At 37.4% G+C, this 19,981-nt stretch overlaps 1 protein-coding gene across 3 annotated transcripts; it reads right to left on the bottom strand.

The window, feature by feature from the left end:
* Positions 1–233: 233 nt before the first annotated feature.
* LOC129262073 (arylsulfatase-like) lies at positions 234–13,774 on the bottom strand. Of its 3 annotated transcripts, XM_064100279.1 has the most exons (8): positions 13,670–13,774; positions 13,430–13,541; positions 9,339–9,817; positions 5,035–5,184; positions 3,461–3,573; positions 2,466–2,688; positions 1,967–2,131; positions 234–1,531 (listed from the first exon to the last, which is right to left on the bottom strand). In XM_064100279.1, exons 3-8 carry the CDS (start codon positions 9,697–9,699, stop codon positions 855–857), a joined length of 1,689 nt encoding a protein of 562 aa, XP_063956349.1. In that variant the 5' UTR covers positions 9,700–9,817; positions 13,430–13,541; positions 13,670–13,774; the 3' UTR covers positions 234–854. The 3 variants fall into 3 exon arrangements, with proteins under 3 accessions (XP_063956349.1, XP_054756086.2, XP_063956347.1); XM_054900111.2 differs by lacking the exon at positions 13,430–13,541 and having other exon boundaries at positions 9,339–9,820; positions 13,670–13,716; XM_064100277.1 differs by lacking the exon at positions 13,430–13,541 and having other exon boundaries at positions 9,339–9,961; positions 13,670–13,714.
* Between the last annotated feature and the right edge of the window lie 6,207 nt (positions 13,775–19,981).

Raw genomic sequence — 19,981 nt, 5'->3', positions numbered from 1 at the left:
GCCTACCCCCTCTCTCGCCCCCCTCTCTCTCTCCATCTATTTGTCACATTTATCTCACGATTTTGAGATCAAACGAACAAAAAATTTCAGCCAACCCCCCCCCCCCTCCCACCTTGTCATACCTCAACACAATTCTTTCATTAAGACATAATATACCTCTCTTTCTCCATTTTCTCCCTCCCCCTCCATCCACGTATGCAATAACAAAACAAAATCAAAATCACAAATGGATGTCCGACAGCAGATTTTATTTATTTGTTTATACAAAATGCAAGTATCAAAAAGAGAGATCATTAGTGCAGAAAGCATTCCGTATTATTATACGTAACCCTAAAAACTTCAACGCTACAATCTTTTATAAAATATATAATCTAAGCCAATAAAAAATAATATCTACACTGTGTCCAGACATAAAATAGATATAACTATAGTTATCAATCTATGTTGTTATATAAACATAATCTTGAAATACTGGTATGTTCAAAGGAAGTAAATTAGGACTCAAAAGGAGAAAGAAGAAACGAATTAAATGCGAGGGGTGCTTTCGGTCTCCTCATTTGCATACCAGCCAGGATGTGCATATAACTGTTTTGTGAAATTAAGCTAAATTTTAAAATGTCATAACTTTCTTATTTTACATCCGATTTTGATGAAATTTTCAGTGTTATGCTTGTTGGATTTTTCTCTTTTTATTCAAATCAACTTTTTGTTGGGGTGGACTTATCCTTTAAATATCTTGATGTAGGGGAATAGAATAGAGGGAAGGCACTAGATGATAGAGAATGTATTATAGACTGGTAGAAATGATACAAGGGAACAAAATCATTCATTTTGTCATCCCTGGTGGAGCGAGTTTAAGGCACTCCATTACGCAGGGCAACCTTGATAAGATCCTCATAACATTCAGCGACACCGGGCTCGTGCTCGTAGTTACACACGCAGTTGGTTTCTCGGTTGCAGCAAGGAATGAGGTCGAAATTGAAGTGATCCAGGACGGGAACTCCCTTCACGAGCTCTGTGTTGTGCTGGCTGACGGCTTCCTTGACCATGAGGAGGACATCTTCGTAACCGCAAGGTCCAAGGGGGAAGGCTTCACCGGGGTCCTTCTCGAGGTCGAAGAGCAGTGGGGGGTTGTGCTCTGTTACGCACTCACCTTCACACACGTCACACTCGAAGTAGTCTTCCAGAGGGAACCCGCTGTCGCATTTCGCACCAAGTTCCACCAGGCTGCTTTCCCCTTGGGTCCTGAAGTGTGCCTTGTACTTTCCGACGCGGACGGCCATCATGGTATCTTTGCAGTAGTAGAAGAAGTTGTCATGGGGAGATGCAGAACCCTCCAGAAGAACATCCTTGATACTCTTGCCGTCATAGATACGGTCTGTTGGTAGCTCTGTACCGCCAAGATCTGCAGCAGTTGCAATGACATCCATGGATGTTACCAGCTCGTGCGAGACACCAGGGGTAATGGTTCCAGGCCAGTAGACGATGTAAGGGATACGGTGTCCTCCTTCCCATGATTGGGACTTACCACCTGAAATTTCAAATGGGAATTCATGTTTTAGCCGTCTTCTGCTTTATACTAGGAAGTATTCGATACTATATTAACAAAAGAATGGGGCAAATTTCCGGCGAAATCGTCTCACGAAAAGCCGTATCGATATTCTCCAGTTCGCTATTGTAACATGTTCAACAGGGATATAACCCGACAATATTCTATATCCAAAGACACCAGGCCTAAATAACTGATCTACGAACCTACTACATGTAGTATAGGTCCATGGCTAATCGCCCAGAGGACCCTTTCTGTTTGAAATCTTTTGGTCATTTTGCCTCCGACGAAGATTCTGCTAGGATCGAAAGCTTAGGCCCCTTTTGACTTTCTAATGAAATCTTAACAGTATCAAAAATCTATACCGAAAGTGTACAGACCCAACTGAATTTCGTAGGTAATGTCAATATTGCTCACCTCTGAATACATTGGCGTTACCACCTTCCCCGCAGTACTCGCGATGTGGACCGTGGTCAGAGATGAAGAAGACGACGGTGTTGTCATCGATGCCGTTGTCGACAAGAGTTGTGACGATCTGCTCGACAGCCTGGTCCATTTCACGGAGATTGTCTCCATAGCGTCCTATCAAAAGGAGAAATGTTATGGTTATTAACATTTTAATATCTACTTCACATTCACTGGCTACGATCAACGTTCGATGGTCACTTTCGGTGCGGAATCCTGAAACTTAAAATAAGTCATTCCCACTAGTTTTCCACCATCATCTACAGTACCACCTACATCTTTAATATGTATTATAAATAATACATTTTCTTTTACATCACTGTTGTAATACGCATTAGTATTTCCCATGCAGCATATCTGATTTACGAATGAAAAGGATTTTTTTCATTGAGAACGGGTAAGCAAAAAATAAACGGGGGGGGGGGGGGGGAGATGTTGGAATACTCTTTACCTCGACGTGAGGTGCATGCGAAGTCATCACTGGAGAAGAGACTGGTGTGCATGTGAGCGAATGCAACGTACATGAAGAATGGGTTGTTGATGTTGTCTTCAATGAAACCAATTGTATCATCACGGATGAGCTGAGTGAGTCCCTTGTGTTGGAATGGTTGAGCCACTGAGGTTGCGTTGTAGTAGAGGAAACAAGCGTTAGTATCGGGGAAGTCTTGGTGAAGCTGTAAAGAATATATTAATGCAATTGGGAAGTGAATACAAGGATTCATACTTCTCCTTTTTACAAGTGCCATTGAGTTTTAGAGATTGCGAGATAATTTATCGCCCCGAGTCGGCATATATACAAAATTGGATTTCGACGCGGTTTGAAACATTCTCGTCAAGTCGACATACAAAAAGGTGTATGTCAGCTTGGCGAGATAGGCCTACGTCGACATAGAACTATTTCAATATCTACTTGGCGCGAATCTCGCCATGTTGACATAGTCGACTTGGCGAGATAAATTATTTCGCCATCTCTACAAGTTGATTGAAGTTCAAAGCTTCCTTACGTTCTTATATTATACTTCCTACTTTCTTCCTTTACCCCTCTCCACTGCCCCCCCCCCCATATGGCGCCCCTTGGCGCCACTCCTGGTAATCTGTTTCAGTGTTCTTTCATAGAGAAGCAAGGCGTTCATTCTAGGCCTATTAATTTGCAGCTTACATATTGATATTAATTCAGTTCGGGAGAACAGATGGTTTATCGAGCTATTGTTTAATAGCTCCATGGTATGACTGTATCTGAGTGGCCAGGAGATAATACACTCTTAACCTTTTAATTCTTTAAAAAAGGAATGGCAAACCTTTGTTTACTTGATTATCGTCTCATTTTCGTCAACTCAAAATCACAGCTCATGCTTTCGAATCCGACAAGAATTCGACCATTGATAAAAAAAATGTTTCAAAATATGGTGCGAAATCTTCACGCTGTTTAAACACCAATGAATTTACCCCAGTATCATCACATCGCCAGCTGTTGCCGAAGGGAAGGTTGTGACCGACAAAATCGAAGCCGTGGTTGTAGGGAAGATGAACGCCATCATCGCTTGTGTTTTGGTTGATTCCTAAAAAAATGAAATATGTAATAAATAAATCACTTAGAAAATGTTTGAAATATGTGTAGCACTGGCTTATAGATGGGACAGGGCCACGTCCCATCAAAGTCCCATATGAAAGTAATTCAAAATATTTTCCAAAACTTATTTAAAAAAAAGGCTTTTCATAATTAAAAGCGTTAAAATTTTTAGCTTTCTAGCGATTTTTTATTTAGAAATTTAGACCAATAAACCATGTTTGGCACCTCAATATCTTTGTTTCAGTATATGTCAAAGATGTATATAACAAAGAGGCTAAGTCTCAACATGCTCAAGGGGGTGGTGAACTGCTGACATGTACCAGAACAATTATTGCGAATGATAAAATGCTGTTGCTTCCTATCAGGTGAGATTCTGAAGAGTTAAAGGGGAATCCAACCCAAATAAAAACTTGTTTTCATAAGAAAAGGAAGAATCAGACAAGTTGATAGGTGAAAGTTTGAACAATATTGGACAAACAACAAGAAAGTTATGAATTTTTAAAAGTTGTAAATATTGGTAATCACTATACTCATGGAGACTTCAAATTGGCCGCATATGGGATGTCATAGTGATGTAAGGAAAGGACTACTCTTCCATGTACTCCAATACATATTATGCCTAAAATGTCATTTTTCCCAAAAGTTTTATTTCAAATTATATTTTTCTTTCATGAGGACATTAAACAATATACTACCTGGGTTATATTTAGATTACTGCCCCAGGGGAATGGGTACTTAGGAGAAAACCACAAATCCCTGATAATAAAGTACATGGCCTATATGGGAAAGTTGTCCTTGCCCATTGTCATAATTTTCTTACCCAGTTGCCAATTTGAAATTTACATACTATTAGTGATCTCAATTTTTAAGCAGCTATAACTTTCTTATTGCTTGTCCGATTTCTTTCAAACTTTCACCATTCTGTTTAATTATTTTTCTCCTTCCCAACACAACATTTTATGGCCAAGGCTGGATTCCCCTTTAATGACAAGTATGCGTTCCTTATTTCTTCTATAATAGCTTGACAAATAAGATAGATAAATAAAAATAAAGTAGATAAGAAATTGCACGGTTTTCCAAAATCAAAATAAACTATACGCCACTTTGTAGATATTGTCGCATTATGGGGTAGGTTTTTGAGACGCGGTAATACCCCCTACCCCCCCCCCAAAAAAAAAAAAAATAGAGAGAGAGAGAGGAAATGGGTAATAGTCCCATCTTCCCTTTCAGGCCCCAGTTTGGAAACGTCGTAAAATGTTGTTCCGGATGGTATGACGGGAGGGGTACTAGGACTGTGGTTTTATGCTGAACTACAAAAGAGCAGTATATAAACTCTGAGTAGGTCTGGCGGGTGGAGGATATGTAAACGGGCTATATTTGCCATTTTTCGACTTTGGTACCCCTCTGGGGTACCCTTTGCGAAGCACGAAATGCCACGAGCTTCACTTACCAAGATGCCATTTTCCAACCATGCCAGTGGTGTATCCAGCCTGCTTCATCGCTTCGGCAATGGTCACTTCGTATTCAGGGAGACCAGTTACTGTCCAAGGTAGGAATATACGCTCCTCCCCGTAGACACCGGTTCGAATAGGTAGACGACCTGAAAACGAATTTAGAACAATTATAATATGATTTAGATATTGGGCTATCCGATCCGGGGCGCAATTTCAGAAGGGGTCGGGCACTGAAACATGATAGGTTTTCAGTAGGGAATGTTTGCCGTTGAGGAAAATTGTCGTAATTGGAAAGATGGTTGATTCTAGTGCTTTGTCACGACCCCCCCCCCCCCTCATGAGGAAAAATTATATATCTGACAATAAAAACAACATTACTGTAGGCTACTACTACTACTACTCTACTACTACTACTATTACTACTACTACTATACTACTACTACTACTACTACTAATACTAATAATAATAATAACAATAATAATAATAGTAATGATACTACTACTACCACTACTACTACTACTATACTTCTTGCTACTGTCACTGTGGCATGTCTGCATGTGACGGCCCATCATATTGAAAAATAAAATAATGTTTAAATTAAAGTGTAATTAAAGTCCGCTTAGTCAGAGCATGTGCCCACACTGGTTCGTATAGTAGTTCTTCACCTTCTTCTTCACCTTCTTCCTCTTCTTCCTCCCCCTCCTCCTCATCTTCTTCTTCTTCTTCTTCTTCTTCTTCTCCTTCTTCTTCTTATTATTATTATCATCATCACTATTATTATTCTCCTCCTCCTCATTCCTCTTTTCGGAATTATGTCTTTATAATAACGGTTATAATACGATCACTAAAAGTATAAAGAGCATCATTGCTTACACATTTTTATTTGTAAAATGTTTTATTGTAAATAAAGTTTTACTTTAAAAAATCACAAATGTTTCCACAGGATCATGACACTGTAAGGATCCTAGATAATGATAAAATCAGCGCTACTAGAGGTTTGTTTTACTTCATAGGGTTTGAGGAATTATGGTATCAGTATTTAAATGCCATTCATTTGTCGGAAATAATGAGTCTTATCGATCTCTGTGATGATTTTGAAGTTACAAATATCATTCTTGCTACTCATTGATAAATACGTCATCATCAATTAAAAGATGGCAATGACATCTTACCAGTATTACAAGGCTCGTATATTCTTGGTTTCTTACTTTCTGTAATCTTATGATGCAACATAATGTTGCGTCATAAGATTACAGAATGACAATGGGCAAAAGAGATAGAGTTGGTAATCCGAAATCAATAGCATTATATTAGTTCATAATCTCTTTATCCCGTGAAATCCCTTTACGTTTCTTAACTAAAGCCAGATGGATTAAAGAAGACAAAGACTTTTTTTGGTGAGGTCTAAAACTACGAGAGAGACTTTTGACACACACCCCTCTTGATTGCAACGCCTTTATTTCGAAGTAAAAAAAAGTGCCCCGGTGATTTTGTTTCTTTACTCAGTTGGTAGCGGCGCGGCGTCGTAAGTGCTTGGGACGATGGCAAAACTCGATTATCCTGTCTCCTGTCCAATCGTTTTCAGTTCGAGTGGAGCACACTTTTCAAAAGGATTAGTCGTGATTTGGAACTCAACTGTGTGGCACTTATGCCTCCGAGCAAGAAATGTTTCATATCTTAACTTATTCACTTCCTTATGAAAGAGTAGTGCAGATAAATGCGAGGTGCCGCTGCCGTGGCCGGAAATCGAACCCCGGACTTTCATGTAGACCGCACGGTTACAACACCTCTGCACACAGTGGCGTAACTACGGGGGGGGCATGGGGGGGCACGTGCCCCCCCCCCCCAATCGGCTGGCAAAAAAAAAACGGGAGAAAAGGGAGAAAAAGAGGGAGAAGAAAGAAACGTAGGGGGAAAGAAGAATTTATTGTACATTATAATGTTATATTATATTATATGTTGTGTTATATTACATAATAATTTTTTTTTTCATAACTTTATGAAACATAATGTGCTCAGGGCCTATTTGTTCATTATTCCTGGTACTAGCATTGTCTGTTTAACGAGATATACATGTACAATCATGTTGTAACAAAACGTCCTGTTTTCAAGTCAATATGCACCAAATATATATCATCGCACTTCGAGTTATTATTGTTTTATGTAGTGACATATGCTTCTTTTCATGACTACTTAAAGTGATAGCCCCATTTTAATATTTTTTATTAAAAAAAAGCCTTGTTCGTGTTCGTGCTTACGTTCGAATTAGTGGATTGATGAGATTTGTCTGCTCTTCATGAATTCCTGAAATCGGTCCTTAAAATGTCTCTTTTTCTAATGTAAATATAAAAAAATTTCAGCTCCCGCTTCGCGCTCGCATCATTTGTTTAGTGAAATACGTATGGTCATAGATTCCTACAAACAAGCCTTAGAATGCCCCTCTTCAGATCTGAATTTCCTATATTTTCAGCTCGCACTTTGCGCTACTGAGATGCGTATGATAATCATGATTACTATGAATACAAAAAGCTCTTCATGTGTTTGAATGTGATTCTAACAAAATCAGCAATCGCTTGGCACTCGCATTGGATGACTATGGTGAGATATGTATACTCTTAATGGATTCAAAAAAAGAAATAGTCCTTAAAATGTCCCTGTTTGGGGTCAATATATACAAAATTTTCAGCTCGCGCTTCGCGCTCGCATCATTTTGTACGTGAAGTACGTATGGTCTTCGTAATTCCTACAAACAAGCCTTAGAATGCTTCTCTTCAGGTCTGAATTTCCTAAATTTTTAGCTCGCGCTTCGCGCTCGCAATATTTGATTAGTGAGATGCGTATTCTAATCATGATTACAATGACTACAAAAGGTGTTTCATGTTTTCTAACAAAATCAGCAAGCGCTTGGCACTCAAATTAGATGAGTATGGTGAGATATGTATTCTCTTATTTGATTTCTAAAAAACAATCCTTAAACTGTCTCTGTTTGGGGTCAATAAATACAAAAATTTCAGCTCGCGCTTCGCGCTCGCATTGTTTGTTTAGCGAGACAGATACGTATTTTTTTTTTATTTAATAGCTTATTTTGACCCTTTTTAGGTATGAATTTCCAAAAATTTTAGCTCGCGCTTCGCGCTCGCATCATTTGATCAGTGAGATACATTACATATCCGTTAAATGGCACAGTCCTTAAAATGTCTCTATATAAGGTCAATAGGCCTATACCAGGTAATTGAGCGCGCTTTGCGCGCTCACTGAGCGACTCAAAATTTTTGCTGGTGCCCCCCCCAATGCCGTGACCCACGGTACGCCACTGTCTGCACATATATGTTAACAGTTAAGGGCTGCACACATAATTATGTTAAGGGCGCACCTCATTTTCATTTTCTGTGACAAAGTAAATGAAAACGTTGGTGTAGAAGGGGGAGCAGAAGAGAAGGAGATGGAGAGAAAGAGAAGAAATCGAAAGATAAGAAGGAAAAGGGAGAATGAGGTAGGCGCAAGAAGAACTAGTTTCGCCAAGGTTTATTTCCAATTCGTCTAATGCCAATTCGTTCAATTGCCAACTCGTCTACTATCATTTGGTCTACCATCAGTTCGTCCACTCACCACATGGTTTACTTTTAGTCTAATGCCATTCCGTCTAATAACCAGTTGGTGGTTCAATGAATAGCCATTTACTCAATATACCATTTGGTCTAATTAAACTAAAGTGCTAGTTGTGCAAAATGGTTGTTAGACGAAATGTTGATGGACAGAATGGGATTAGACTACATGACGGTAGACCATGTGGTGAGTGGACGAGTTGGCAGTGGGCGAATTGGCAATTTACCTTCGCCACTCGATACCCCATATAACCTGCGGTCGCTTCTTAAAACAATTCTTTAATATCATGATTTACAATTACACTGAATGAATGAAAGAAACAATAAAACCACTTTCAATTCAAAAAGTTACCGAAGGAAAAAGGCAACAGAAAAAATATTTGTTTTAACCGTTTTTATCCCAACTTCAAGTCACGGTAGCTGTTTGGTGTCTATAAATCTGATTAAGACCTTTCCACAAAATTCTGTTGGAACATAAAATGAGTGATGTCCGACTGGAGTTTGCATTCATGATGATGATGATGGTGATGATGATGATGATCATGACGATGATGATGATCATGATGATGAGGATGATGATCATCATCTTCATCATGATCATGATGATGATGATGATGATTGAACATTTCGAATAGAAAATAGCAGAGGAACCTAAATATTAGCCCATACTGTTTGAATTGTATTTTGATCCTACCTGTAACTATGGCGGACCTGCTTGGAGTGCATACCGAGTCTCCAACATATCCGTTGGTGAACCTCATTCCCTGGTTAGCCAACTGATCGATGAAGCCTGGCTCCTGGGTGGGGTGACCATAGACGGACAGGTCACCGACTCCCATGTCATCAGCGATGAAGAGGATGACATTCGGCTGTGTCAACGCTTCTCTGTGCTGCCCAGTCTGTCCCAGAAGATGAAGGAGATCAGAGCCATCCCCGCTGCCACCAGCTTGAAGTTGAGCGAGCAAGGCTGCTAGAGCATCGGGGGACGGGCTGTCTTGACCTGCCGCCAGTCCAAGAACTACAAGGAGAACACTTCCAAGAAACATTCGCGCCATCTCGTTTCACCTTCGTCTTCTTCTAACGGGAGAATGCAACGATGTGATGAATCCAACACTCGAGAAGGGCGTTTTATGAAGTCCCATCAAACGAAGAACCACTCGATAATCTCAAGCTCTACTAACCTCAACGCAATGGATCATTTTAATGGGTTGTCTGGTCATTTTGTGAAGTGAATAACTTTCGCTGGTCGGTTTAATCCGCTTATTTTGATTTAAAGGCCACTATGATTTTCATATAAAACCCATAACTTAATCCAATCTATTGTCAGATAAAATTACATTTCCATCAAAAACATGTTCAAAAAGATGAGATCAAGTAAATCACAAGGCACTTATTTCGTTGGTGAAATTAAAAAAAAATCGCATTTGACTAAATCAATGAAAATTATGCAATAGTTACTTAAATTGAGTAGGATATGAATTAAACATGTTTAAGAAGAATCGCAAGATCAAATGGAATTCACACATCATTGCATGCTAAATTATATACAAGTATGAAAAGTTCTCGTCAGAGCTAACCGAACCATCTCTCAAGTGATAAGTTCTATTGTACCTCATTTACAAGAAAAGGGACTTTAATGATACTGACATTTGCTTCCTTTTTTAATTTCTGCAAACAGGGAAAGGGTTTTGCGACATCCAGAATAACATTACATGATTTTCTTAAAAACCACATTGCCAATTTGTCAATAATAAAAATTGTTTTCGATAATACGATGTTATATCCAAGACATGATTTTTTTTAATTGTCCCATTTCCCCAGAAATTTCACTAAGATGTTCTTAATAACTTCATACATTATACCTCAGTCACATTTGCTCTACGGCAACCGTACCGCGAGTCGAAAACAGCCATATTTTAATAGCTACATACTAGGTGTTCTGAATAAAAAATGAATAAAACGGCTGTTTTCGACTCGCCGTACGGCCGCCGTAGATCAAATAAGACTGAGGTTTTATAATCCAAATGTTATATTATCAAGTTCTCCCTCTTTAAGTAAGAAACAAGTGGGCGAGCGACTTAAGTCTTTTCGGGGTTCTGGGAAATATTCCCTTAACAAATTAAAGGGGTCCATACATCCGATATTTGTCGCGTTTATTTAACAGAAGAGTTGTGGATCACAGCTTAATCCAGAATCAATAGTCACTAATCAATAATCACTAAGTCTTCCACATAAGTGAACATGCCGATTAAGCTTATTAAATCCTGGTGTTGGAGAGAGTATTCATGAGTTATTTTTATTTCCAATAATAGATTGAGTTTTTTTTCGAGGGGTCGACTATACACAATGTTTGTACATGAACGTTTGCATTATGATTATGAATCGAATTTAATTACAAAGGCCAATTTTTGTGTTGATTTATTTACATTTCTGTTTAATATGGTTGGTTTTCAAAACATTAATTAGAGGGGATTAAGAAGGGTTACACCATAGAGCGGCCCCCTTCTAGGAAACTATGTTCTAAAACCAAAGCCTGCATAAAATATCCCTCATTACAGAGGTTCCGTATTTCGAATGTCAAGAAGCTCACATTGATCTGGAATGTCGCATTTTTGGGGTTCATAATACCGTGTCAACGCTGTGTCTGACACATTAAAAAGATGAGTCGTGTTTTTGTTTTAATTATCCCAGGCTCAATGACACAACTATCGGAACAGTTGGATGATGAACTTCATGAATATCCATATCATTAGCTTTAAAAGGTACCATGTACAGATGTTGGCCTCTAGGTTTAATAACATCCTTAGATAGACACAGACTGAGCCAACAAAGTTGGTGTTCAACGTGTCTCGATTTTTTTAAACAAGTGCACAATTAGTTATCAATAATGCATATAGCATTTCCACTTATTTGAAAGCACGATAAAAGAGCATTGTAGTCACTAGCGTACCTACGGGGGGGGGCAGGGGGGGCACTCTGCCCCCCTGACGAGTCAAAACCATGCAAAAACGTATCTTTGCCCCCCCTGACGGGCTTGAAAAACCTTTTTTGCCCCCCCTGACGAGCTTTAAGACCTTCAACCCCCTGACGAGCTTAAAGACCTTTTTTTTTTTTTTTTTTTTTTTTTTTCTTTTTTTTTTCTTTTGCTTGTCAATTTTTTTATGGTACGAAATCCTTTATTTGTGATCGAAGACCTTTTTTTTTTTTTTTTTTTTTTTTTTTTGCTTGTCAATTTTTTTCTGGTACGAAATCCTTTATTTATGATCGAAGACCTTCTTTTTTTTTTTTTTTTTTTTTTTTTTGCTTGTCAAATTTTTTGGCGGACGGTTTTGCCCCCCCTGTGGAAAATCCTAGGTACGCCACTGATTGTAGTCCAGGATAGGCCCCATAGAAAACTGACCAAACCTTGTTTTTTCGTATAATTTGTTAATGGTTTCTTGTCAATTCGAGGGAGCTGATTACGAATCGAATCTGAATGATGCCACTTGTGTAACCTTGAGCATTTTCCGAAAATGGGCAAAATCCAATATGGCCGCCAAAATATGCAAATTATACCTATGAAAATCATAAAATTGCCCGCACATTGGTTATAAAATGTTTTTGTGTTGCAGGAGTAAAATACTATCTAAAAAACGATTTTTGACAAAAAATATTTTCTAGATATTCAAAATGGCCGCCATAGACCCCTGTATTCTATGTTGTGTACAATATGAATAGGGAAAACTAAATTTCACAAAAGTGAGCACTAAATGCAAGTAATTGTGATTTTTAGTGAGAGATTTGGTGTGCCCCCAGGTGCCCCCCCCCCCTGAAAAAAATTGGCAGAGCAAAAAAAGAAAAAAACAGAGAAAGAAGAAAAGAAAAAGGAAAAGAAGGAGAAAGACAGAAGAAAAAAGAAGAGGAAAATAAAGGAGGAAGACGAGTGAATGAAATAATGTGAGGGGAAGACTTGCAAAAAAAAAACCCAACAAATCTTTCATGTTACTATATAAAATTTTTGCTTGCGCTTCGTGCCAGAATAGCTTGTTCGATGAGATTCATATCTTGCTCAATAGGCTGATATGGAGCTGACATGGAGCACGTTTTGAAGTCAATACACAAAACATATTTTAGCTCGGACATCGAGCTTTTTTTTTCATTTACAAATTTAAGTGCTCTGTAAAATGTATGTTTTATGGTCTACATATCACCATTTCAAGCTCATGCTGCGTGGTCACATTGTTTGATTTGCCAAGTTCCTATTGTCTTCGTGTATTCAATAAAGTTCCATTAAACAAATGTATTCAGAATGCCCAGATTCTAGGTCTAAATCTAAAACATGCGCGATAGCCTGCATGTTCCAATATAAAATGCAAGGTTACACGAGTGGCATCATTCAGATTCGTAATCAGCACCCTCGAATTGACAAGAAACCATAAAAAATATGGTATATATGAAAAAACAAGGTTATGCCTCTTCTATCTTGGAATATTGTAGATTAAATGCCTAGTTCACGGGCATAGGTGCCACGGCCGGGATCGAACCCCGGACTTTCCATGTATAGACAGGCCCCTTAGACCACTCGGCCACGGCACCTCTAATACAGGAATTTAGTTCTATCGATAAGATGATTTTACAACGGACCCGATCGATCTTACGTTTTATATAAATAAATATATATATATATATATATATATATATATATATATATATATATATATATATATATATATATATATATATATATATATATATATATATATATATATATATATATATATATGTATGTATATATATTGTACCCACCATCTGAACTGTGGCAGATTATAATGTGTCATGTGACCCACGTATGTTAAGTAGGGCTTCCGCGGGACAAAACAAATGCACCTCGTTGCTATCTTGACCTGGAAAAAGTTTGCTGAGATCGAACCAAAAAAAATGCAATAATAATGATAATAGGTGGTACGTAGTTCGTGACAAGGAGTACAAATCTACCAAAATAAACAAATAATATAAGAAAATAATATAAAATTACAAACTACTAACTCTCAAAATCAACAGGAGATTATCTGCATTTTCTCCTAGCCAAAATGAATTAAAATAAAATATACAAATAGTCAGACAGTCATTCGAACCAAAAGAATTCGACGCAGTCATGGTCTAAAGAGCTTGAGATGGTTTTCGACCACAATCACCTATTCTGGAATGATATCCCACTTTTCTTGATAATAAAGAAAAAAAAAACGTGTTATGTAAGAGTGAAATGCGACAAGTGGAAAAAAAGAAAACGGAATAATAAGACATGCTCAAATTATAGTGTAGAACTGAAGAAAAAAAGCGAGTGGATGAACATAAAAAGACCTCGGCGATGATCTCGCTTTTGATCAACTTGTTTTCAACCTTTTTTTTAAGATTCCGACAAGCATTAACTTAAGATAAAGTGAGATTAATGAATGGATGAACGAAGGAGAGGAAGACCAACAAGGACAAATATAGCAACTAGAAAAAGAAGTGAAGACGAGGAACTACAAGAACAAGGAGAAGAAGAAGGAGAACAAGAAGAAGTAGAAGAAGAAGAGAAGAGAAGAAGAAAAAGAAGGAGAAAGACAATAAGAGAACAGGGAGATAATCTTCCGTTTATATATTTCTAGAACCAAAATGAATTAATCGCTGATGTGGTTTACGGTGAATGAAATGAATTAGATTGCTCATTCTCTCTCCTCCCTTTCCTCTCCTTCCTCTTGTGCACTATAGGTGATATACTTAAAGGAATGGTCCGGGCTGAAAATATTTACATCTTAATACATAGAGTAGAATTCACTGAGCATAATGCCGAAAATTTCATCAAAATCGGATAACAAATAATAAAGTTATTGAAGTTTAAAGTTTAGCAATATTTTGTGAAAACAGTCGTCATGAATATTCATTAGATGGGCTGATGATGTCACATCTCCACTTTCCGTTTTCTTATGTTATTACATAAAATCATATTTTTTTCATTATTTCATACTTGTGTGAATAATATGTCTCTCTTATAATGCAATAAGTTGCAGCAATAAATATCTAATGCACTAAATCAATTGTCAATCCAATTTGTCAAGTTCTTGGAGGAAAAAAATTGAATAAACCTAATTTCATATAATAAAATACAAAAGAACAAGTGGAGATGTGACATCATCAGCCCACCTAATGAATATTCATGACGACTGTTTTCACAAAATATTGCTAAACTTTAAAATTCAATAACTTTGTTATTTGTTACCCGATTTTGATGAAATTTTCGGCATTTTGCTCAGTGAATTCTACTCTATTTGTTAAGCTATTAATACTTTCAGCCCGGACCATCGCTTTAAATGGCATGATGTGGTTAAAGAAGCCACTTCATCACTTAAAACGCGATTACCATTGTGGTCTATCAGACTGCTAAACACAACAAAACAAAAATCATGATGACGCCAGTAAGTTTGTCTGCTGTGGAAACCCTTCGCCCGAGTTAAGGGCCTGAATGTGCAGCCTATTATGCCTTGTGTATAAGGCCCTCTCGTTGAATTGAAACAGCATGCTTTGTATGTTCTGGTCTTTGCGTGGAGACCAACTTGTTGATCAAAGTTTCAATCAGGGTCTGTGCCTGCAGACTCCCCGTAAGGTATTTTTCGTTGTTGTACAGTACATCAACAATCCTGTCCACTCCTATCAAGGAAGTGCGAGTTCCCTGCTCTATAATAACTGGCTCAATAGAGAGAAAAAATATAAGGGACAGTGCCTCAGGGGGGGGGGGGTGGCAGGCGCTGACTACCCCCATTATTTTTCAAGAAGTGAAAAAGCGGGAGAAATGGGAAGAAAGATAGAATGAGAAAAGAGAGATCTTGGTCGTGCAAATCTAGAAACATTTAAGTGTTTTGAAAATGATTGGTCAAATTGCCAAATGTGTTGCTGAATTGTGTCCGACCATGACCCTGGGAAGCGGGCCGGTTTGCAGGAGGTGCTGAAGCACCCCCCCCCCCAATTTTCCTTTGGGGGTGCTGCGTGTATTATTCTCTATACATAGGCGGCAGTGTTGTGGTGCCTTGATGCTCGGCCTTGGCCTTAAGGCCTACTTTTTAAAAGCCTTGGCATTGAACATTCAAGCCTTGGCCTTGAGGATTTTGAGCCTTGAAATTTTAAGGCATTTTCAAGGCTTTTTTAAGGCATTTTGTATCTTGTACTTGTACATGTATCTAATGACACTAATGGTCAATACTACCAGTCAGCAGTAGCAGTAGCAGTAGTAGGTGTACTTTAATAGCAGTGCCATCAATTTAAATTATCACCATTATCAAGAATTATCATCACATAATTATGTAACAAAGAAAACAGAGTGATGAAAAATAACATTATTTATTGGTAATATGTTGTTTAAAAATTATGATAATGGCAAAATCAATAATAATGATAAAGAATATAGTGATTTTATGACAGGAATATTTCTGACAGATCTGACTGCAATTTTGACAACAATTTTCATATTTTAAGAATAGCTACATGTAACTCTAAAGAATGATAACAAGGTTGATTTCTATTCCATTAGCATTTTCCTTGTATTATTTTCTTTGACCAACAAGAATGTTTTAAGTCTTAATGATTTTCTGAAAAGATTTGGTAAACTTGAACACAGTCTTCAATTTTGTAATTTCCAAATGGGCTATGTCAATGGCATGATGAGCCAAAAATTTCGAGGGGCCAAGCATGGCATATAGAGCAAAATTTCTGCCCCAAAAAATTTGAAAGCAGTTGAAGGGAGCAAGCGAGCAAAATTTTCACCTTCTTACTATAAGAAAAGCTAATTTTGTGATAGATTGTGACAATATGTTAAGAAAATGATATCACATTTAAATCCTTTCCTTTTATAAGTTTATTCTTGGTGGTGGAACTTCTTGTCTCTCTCGTTTTTTTTTCTGGGGAGGGGGTCTGATATTTTTTAAACAGATGAGACAGAAGAATGGGAAGAGAGATAGAGAGAAGGGGGAGCTGGTTTGGCAGAATATACTGCTAAATCAATTAATATGTTGATAGGCAATACATCTAATTGAATTGTATATATATTTTTTCTTTTTGGGGGGGAGGGTCAAGTGTCTCAGATTGACAAAACAGAGTAAAAAAAAGGTTACTTATTTTTAAACATATGGTTCAACAGTGAATTTCATTTCATTACAGTTTCAAGGAAACAAACAAAATATTTGCTTTTGTGTCAGTGTGGTTTCATAGAAAACTCTATTTTATTGTTTTAAGAAATAATTAAGATTTAACCTCCCCCAACTAACGGTATGGGGTGTGCCCCGTTTATTTTATATCCTTTTGAACATAACTTTATTTTTTTTAGTATTTTTTATTCCGGTTTTTGAGGTAAATTAAGTGTAGAAGATACAAGAAAAGAGAATTGAAATTTAGTACTGGTTGTAAGCAGAAAAAACCATGAAAACTGACAAGAGTCCCAAAAATTACTCATTTTCAGGTCAGCTTTTGAAAATTTCAACTTGCGCTTTGTGCTCTCTTGCCCCCCCCCCCTGAAAAATTTTCTGTAGGAAAAAAATGCCCGTTTTCCAAAATCGAAGATGCCCTTTTTCAAGAAGAAATACCTTTTTTTCGTAAAACATAATACATGTTAGATTCGAAAATCACAAAATTTTCGATCGCGGTCGCATAAATAAGGTACTCATTCTGTTCCCATTTACAAAAAAAAAATGCGTAGAATGTCCAGTTTTCAGGTTAGAATATCACAAATTTTTATTGGTGAGTTATGTATCCTATTTATGAGTCACTAAATGCAGTCCAGAACAGCTTCCTTTTCTGGTCAGTAAAATTTCAGCTCGCGATTCGCGTTCGCGTTAATTCTTTAGTAAGATGCATATCTTTTTCATGATTACAAAAACAGCTCGAAATATTTAATTTTCATTTCCTTATTACACGAAATGTCCAGAAGTTTGAGCTCGTGATTCGTGCTGGCAACATCTCGCAAGGATGCCCTTTTAACAGTGATTAGGGCCATAATTGACCGAAAATCGAGTTTTACAACTTCAGAATTGATTTTTTTTTCAAAACCGCTTGCTCGCTATGCTTTCTCGCAAAAAGTAAAGCTTAAATCAAAATATCTGTCTTATCAATTAGAAATCTCTTCAAAAAGGCTTTCATTTTGACTTATATCTGTCTTATCAATTAGAAATCTCTTCAAAAATGCTTTCATTTTGACTTATAAGTGCATTTTTTTGCTTTGACCCCCCCCCCAAAAAAAAAAGTTCTGCCTCCCCTGTCCCAGGGAGTGGAGAAAGACATACGTTGAGAATAGGCATGCCAGGATCAGATGACCGTGGTAATAATAATTATTGCAAATCGCCTAGAAAAATAATGTATTAAATGTACAAAGGTAACTACATGTATATTATTATTTTAATACTATGTCTAAGTCTATCATGAAATTATTTTTGTTTACAAGTACAAGGGTCAAAATTTTCGCTCGCTCACAACTTTTATACATTTTGCCCTGTGTGTCGTGTCTGCCGCCTAACCATTGTTGTCTCATTGTTCCATATATTGAAAGTTTGAAATGCCTTGGCCTTGGCCTTGAGGTTTTCAGGCCTTGGCCTTGGGTTTCCATGCCTTGGCCTCGGCATTATGTATTGAAGCCTTGGCCTTGGAGGTTTGAGCCTTGACTACAACACTGATAGGCGGTACCCCCTAGGAATTCTGGTAGGGGTTAAAGAATTGAGAAATGTAACCAAAATGAACTATATTAGTAGTGAAACCTTTTTTTTTTTTTTGCTTTTCAAATTTCTCGAGACCGAAATTACCTTAAAGGAGAATGAAACTCTTGGAGCAACTTAGCTTTTGTGAAAGCAGAAAAAATAAAAGAATACGATCAACAAAAGTTTGAGTAAAATAGGACTAGCAATAGAAGAGTTATGAGCATTTGAATGTCAAGATCACTAATGCTATGGAGATCCTCCCATTGGCAATGCGACCAAGATCTATGATGTCACAGATGAACAACTCTCCCCTTTTGGACACTGAAAATATACCCCAAAAACATCTCTTTTTGCTCATTCTAATCATATGACAAACGATTCATCAATGATATAATGTTGTGGAACCTCTGTACTTGTCCTCTCATAAAGAGAACACCTCACCTTGTGATATACTCTATAAAAGTGAGAATATAAAGTGAAATAAGTACTAAAGTAATGAGGGAGTTGTACGTGTGTGACATCACAGATCTTGGTCGCATTGCCAATGGGAGGATCTACATGGCATTAGTGATCTCAATATTCAAATGCTCATAACTTTCTTATTATTCATTCAATCTTCCTCAAACTTTCAACAATATGTTTCTTTGATTTTTTTCTTTGATATGGTTTCAAAGGTTTCATTCTCCTTTAATTTTGCAGTGAACCCTTTTTTTTTTGCTTGTCAAAATTTACATCAGCACCCCCTGCCAATTAAAAAAATCGTTCCCAGGGCCCTGTGTCGGACCCACAAAAATGGTCAACATAAACCAATTTATTGGTAAGAATATACCAGTAGGTTTGGGTCGAAACTTCAATTCCGTTGGTCAATCCGTATTGAAATCCATTGGAAAAAAAAATCGATGACGTCACATTTGAGACGTCCTCCCCTATTCCGCCGCCGTCCCTGAGAACTGATATGAAAAGAAAGTTATACTAATCTCACAATCTCACTAAGATTCTAGCACAACACTGGTGATATGTACGCAAAATATAGAGACTACAACGTGACACACTCTTAATTCATATTTTTATTCTATGTTTCGGGTTATTTAACTTATCAAAATCAAATTGATGTTGGGACTATTTTGTAGGGATTGTTTACAATAAAGATTTATCAGAACCCCCTCCCCTACAGATTACGCATTTTCTCCCAAACCGTCATTTTTATTCATTCAATCATAACGGGGTAGTAAAGCATACGAAACTGGTAGGCGTGGTCAAAGTTTTCTTATCTCGCGGAATCTTGATCCTTCTCAGAAGAAAGGATAGCAAATTAATGTTGGGAATAGTTGTTTTGAGGCCTATTTTTTCATCATGAGAGCAACAAAGCCGTAAGACACGAATCGAATGGGTCAAGAATATAAATGAAAATCTAGTATACCATGTGGGCTTGTATAGGGAAGAAAATTTCCACCATGAATAGAAGACAGGGACACAATAGTCTCTCATATATTTTAAATTGGAAGATATACCGTATAATACTCTTTTTATCATGTTTATATGTACTAAAAAGACGAGACGCCAGAAATGCAGTAGTAAATCTCTGATTAAATAATGCTTAAGATGGGCAATATCTTGATTCGGAAGTAGTGATGACACT

Source organism: Lytechinus pictus, chromosome 5 (genome assembly GCF_037042905.1).
Source record: "Lytechinus pictus isolate F3 Inbred chromosome 5, Lp3.0, whole genome shotgun sequence".
Classification (NCBI taxonomy): domain Eukaryota; kingdom Metazoa; phylum Echinodermata; class Echinoidea; order Temnopleuroida; family Toxopneustidae; genus Lytechinus; species Lytechinus pictus.
The sequence above is the reverse complement of the archived record's forward strand: the minus strand, read 5'-3'. Positions and strand labels throughout refer to the sequence as shown.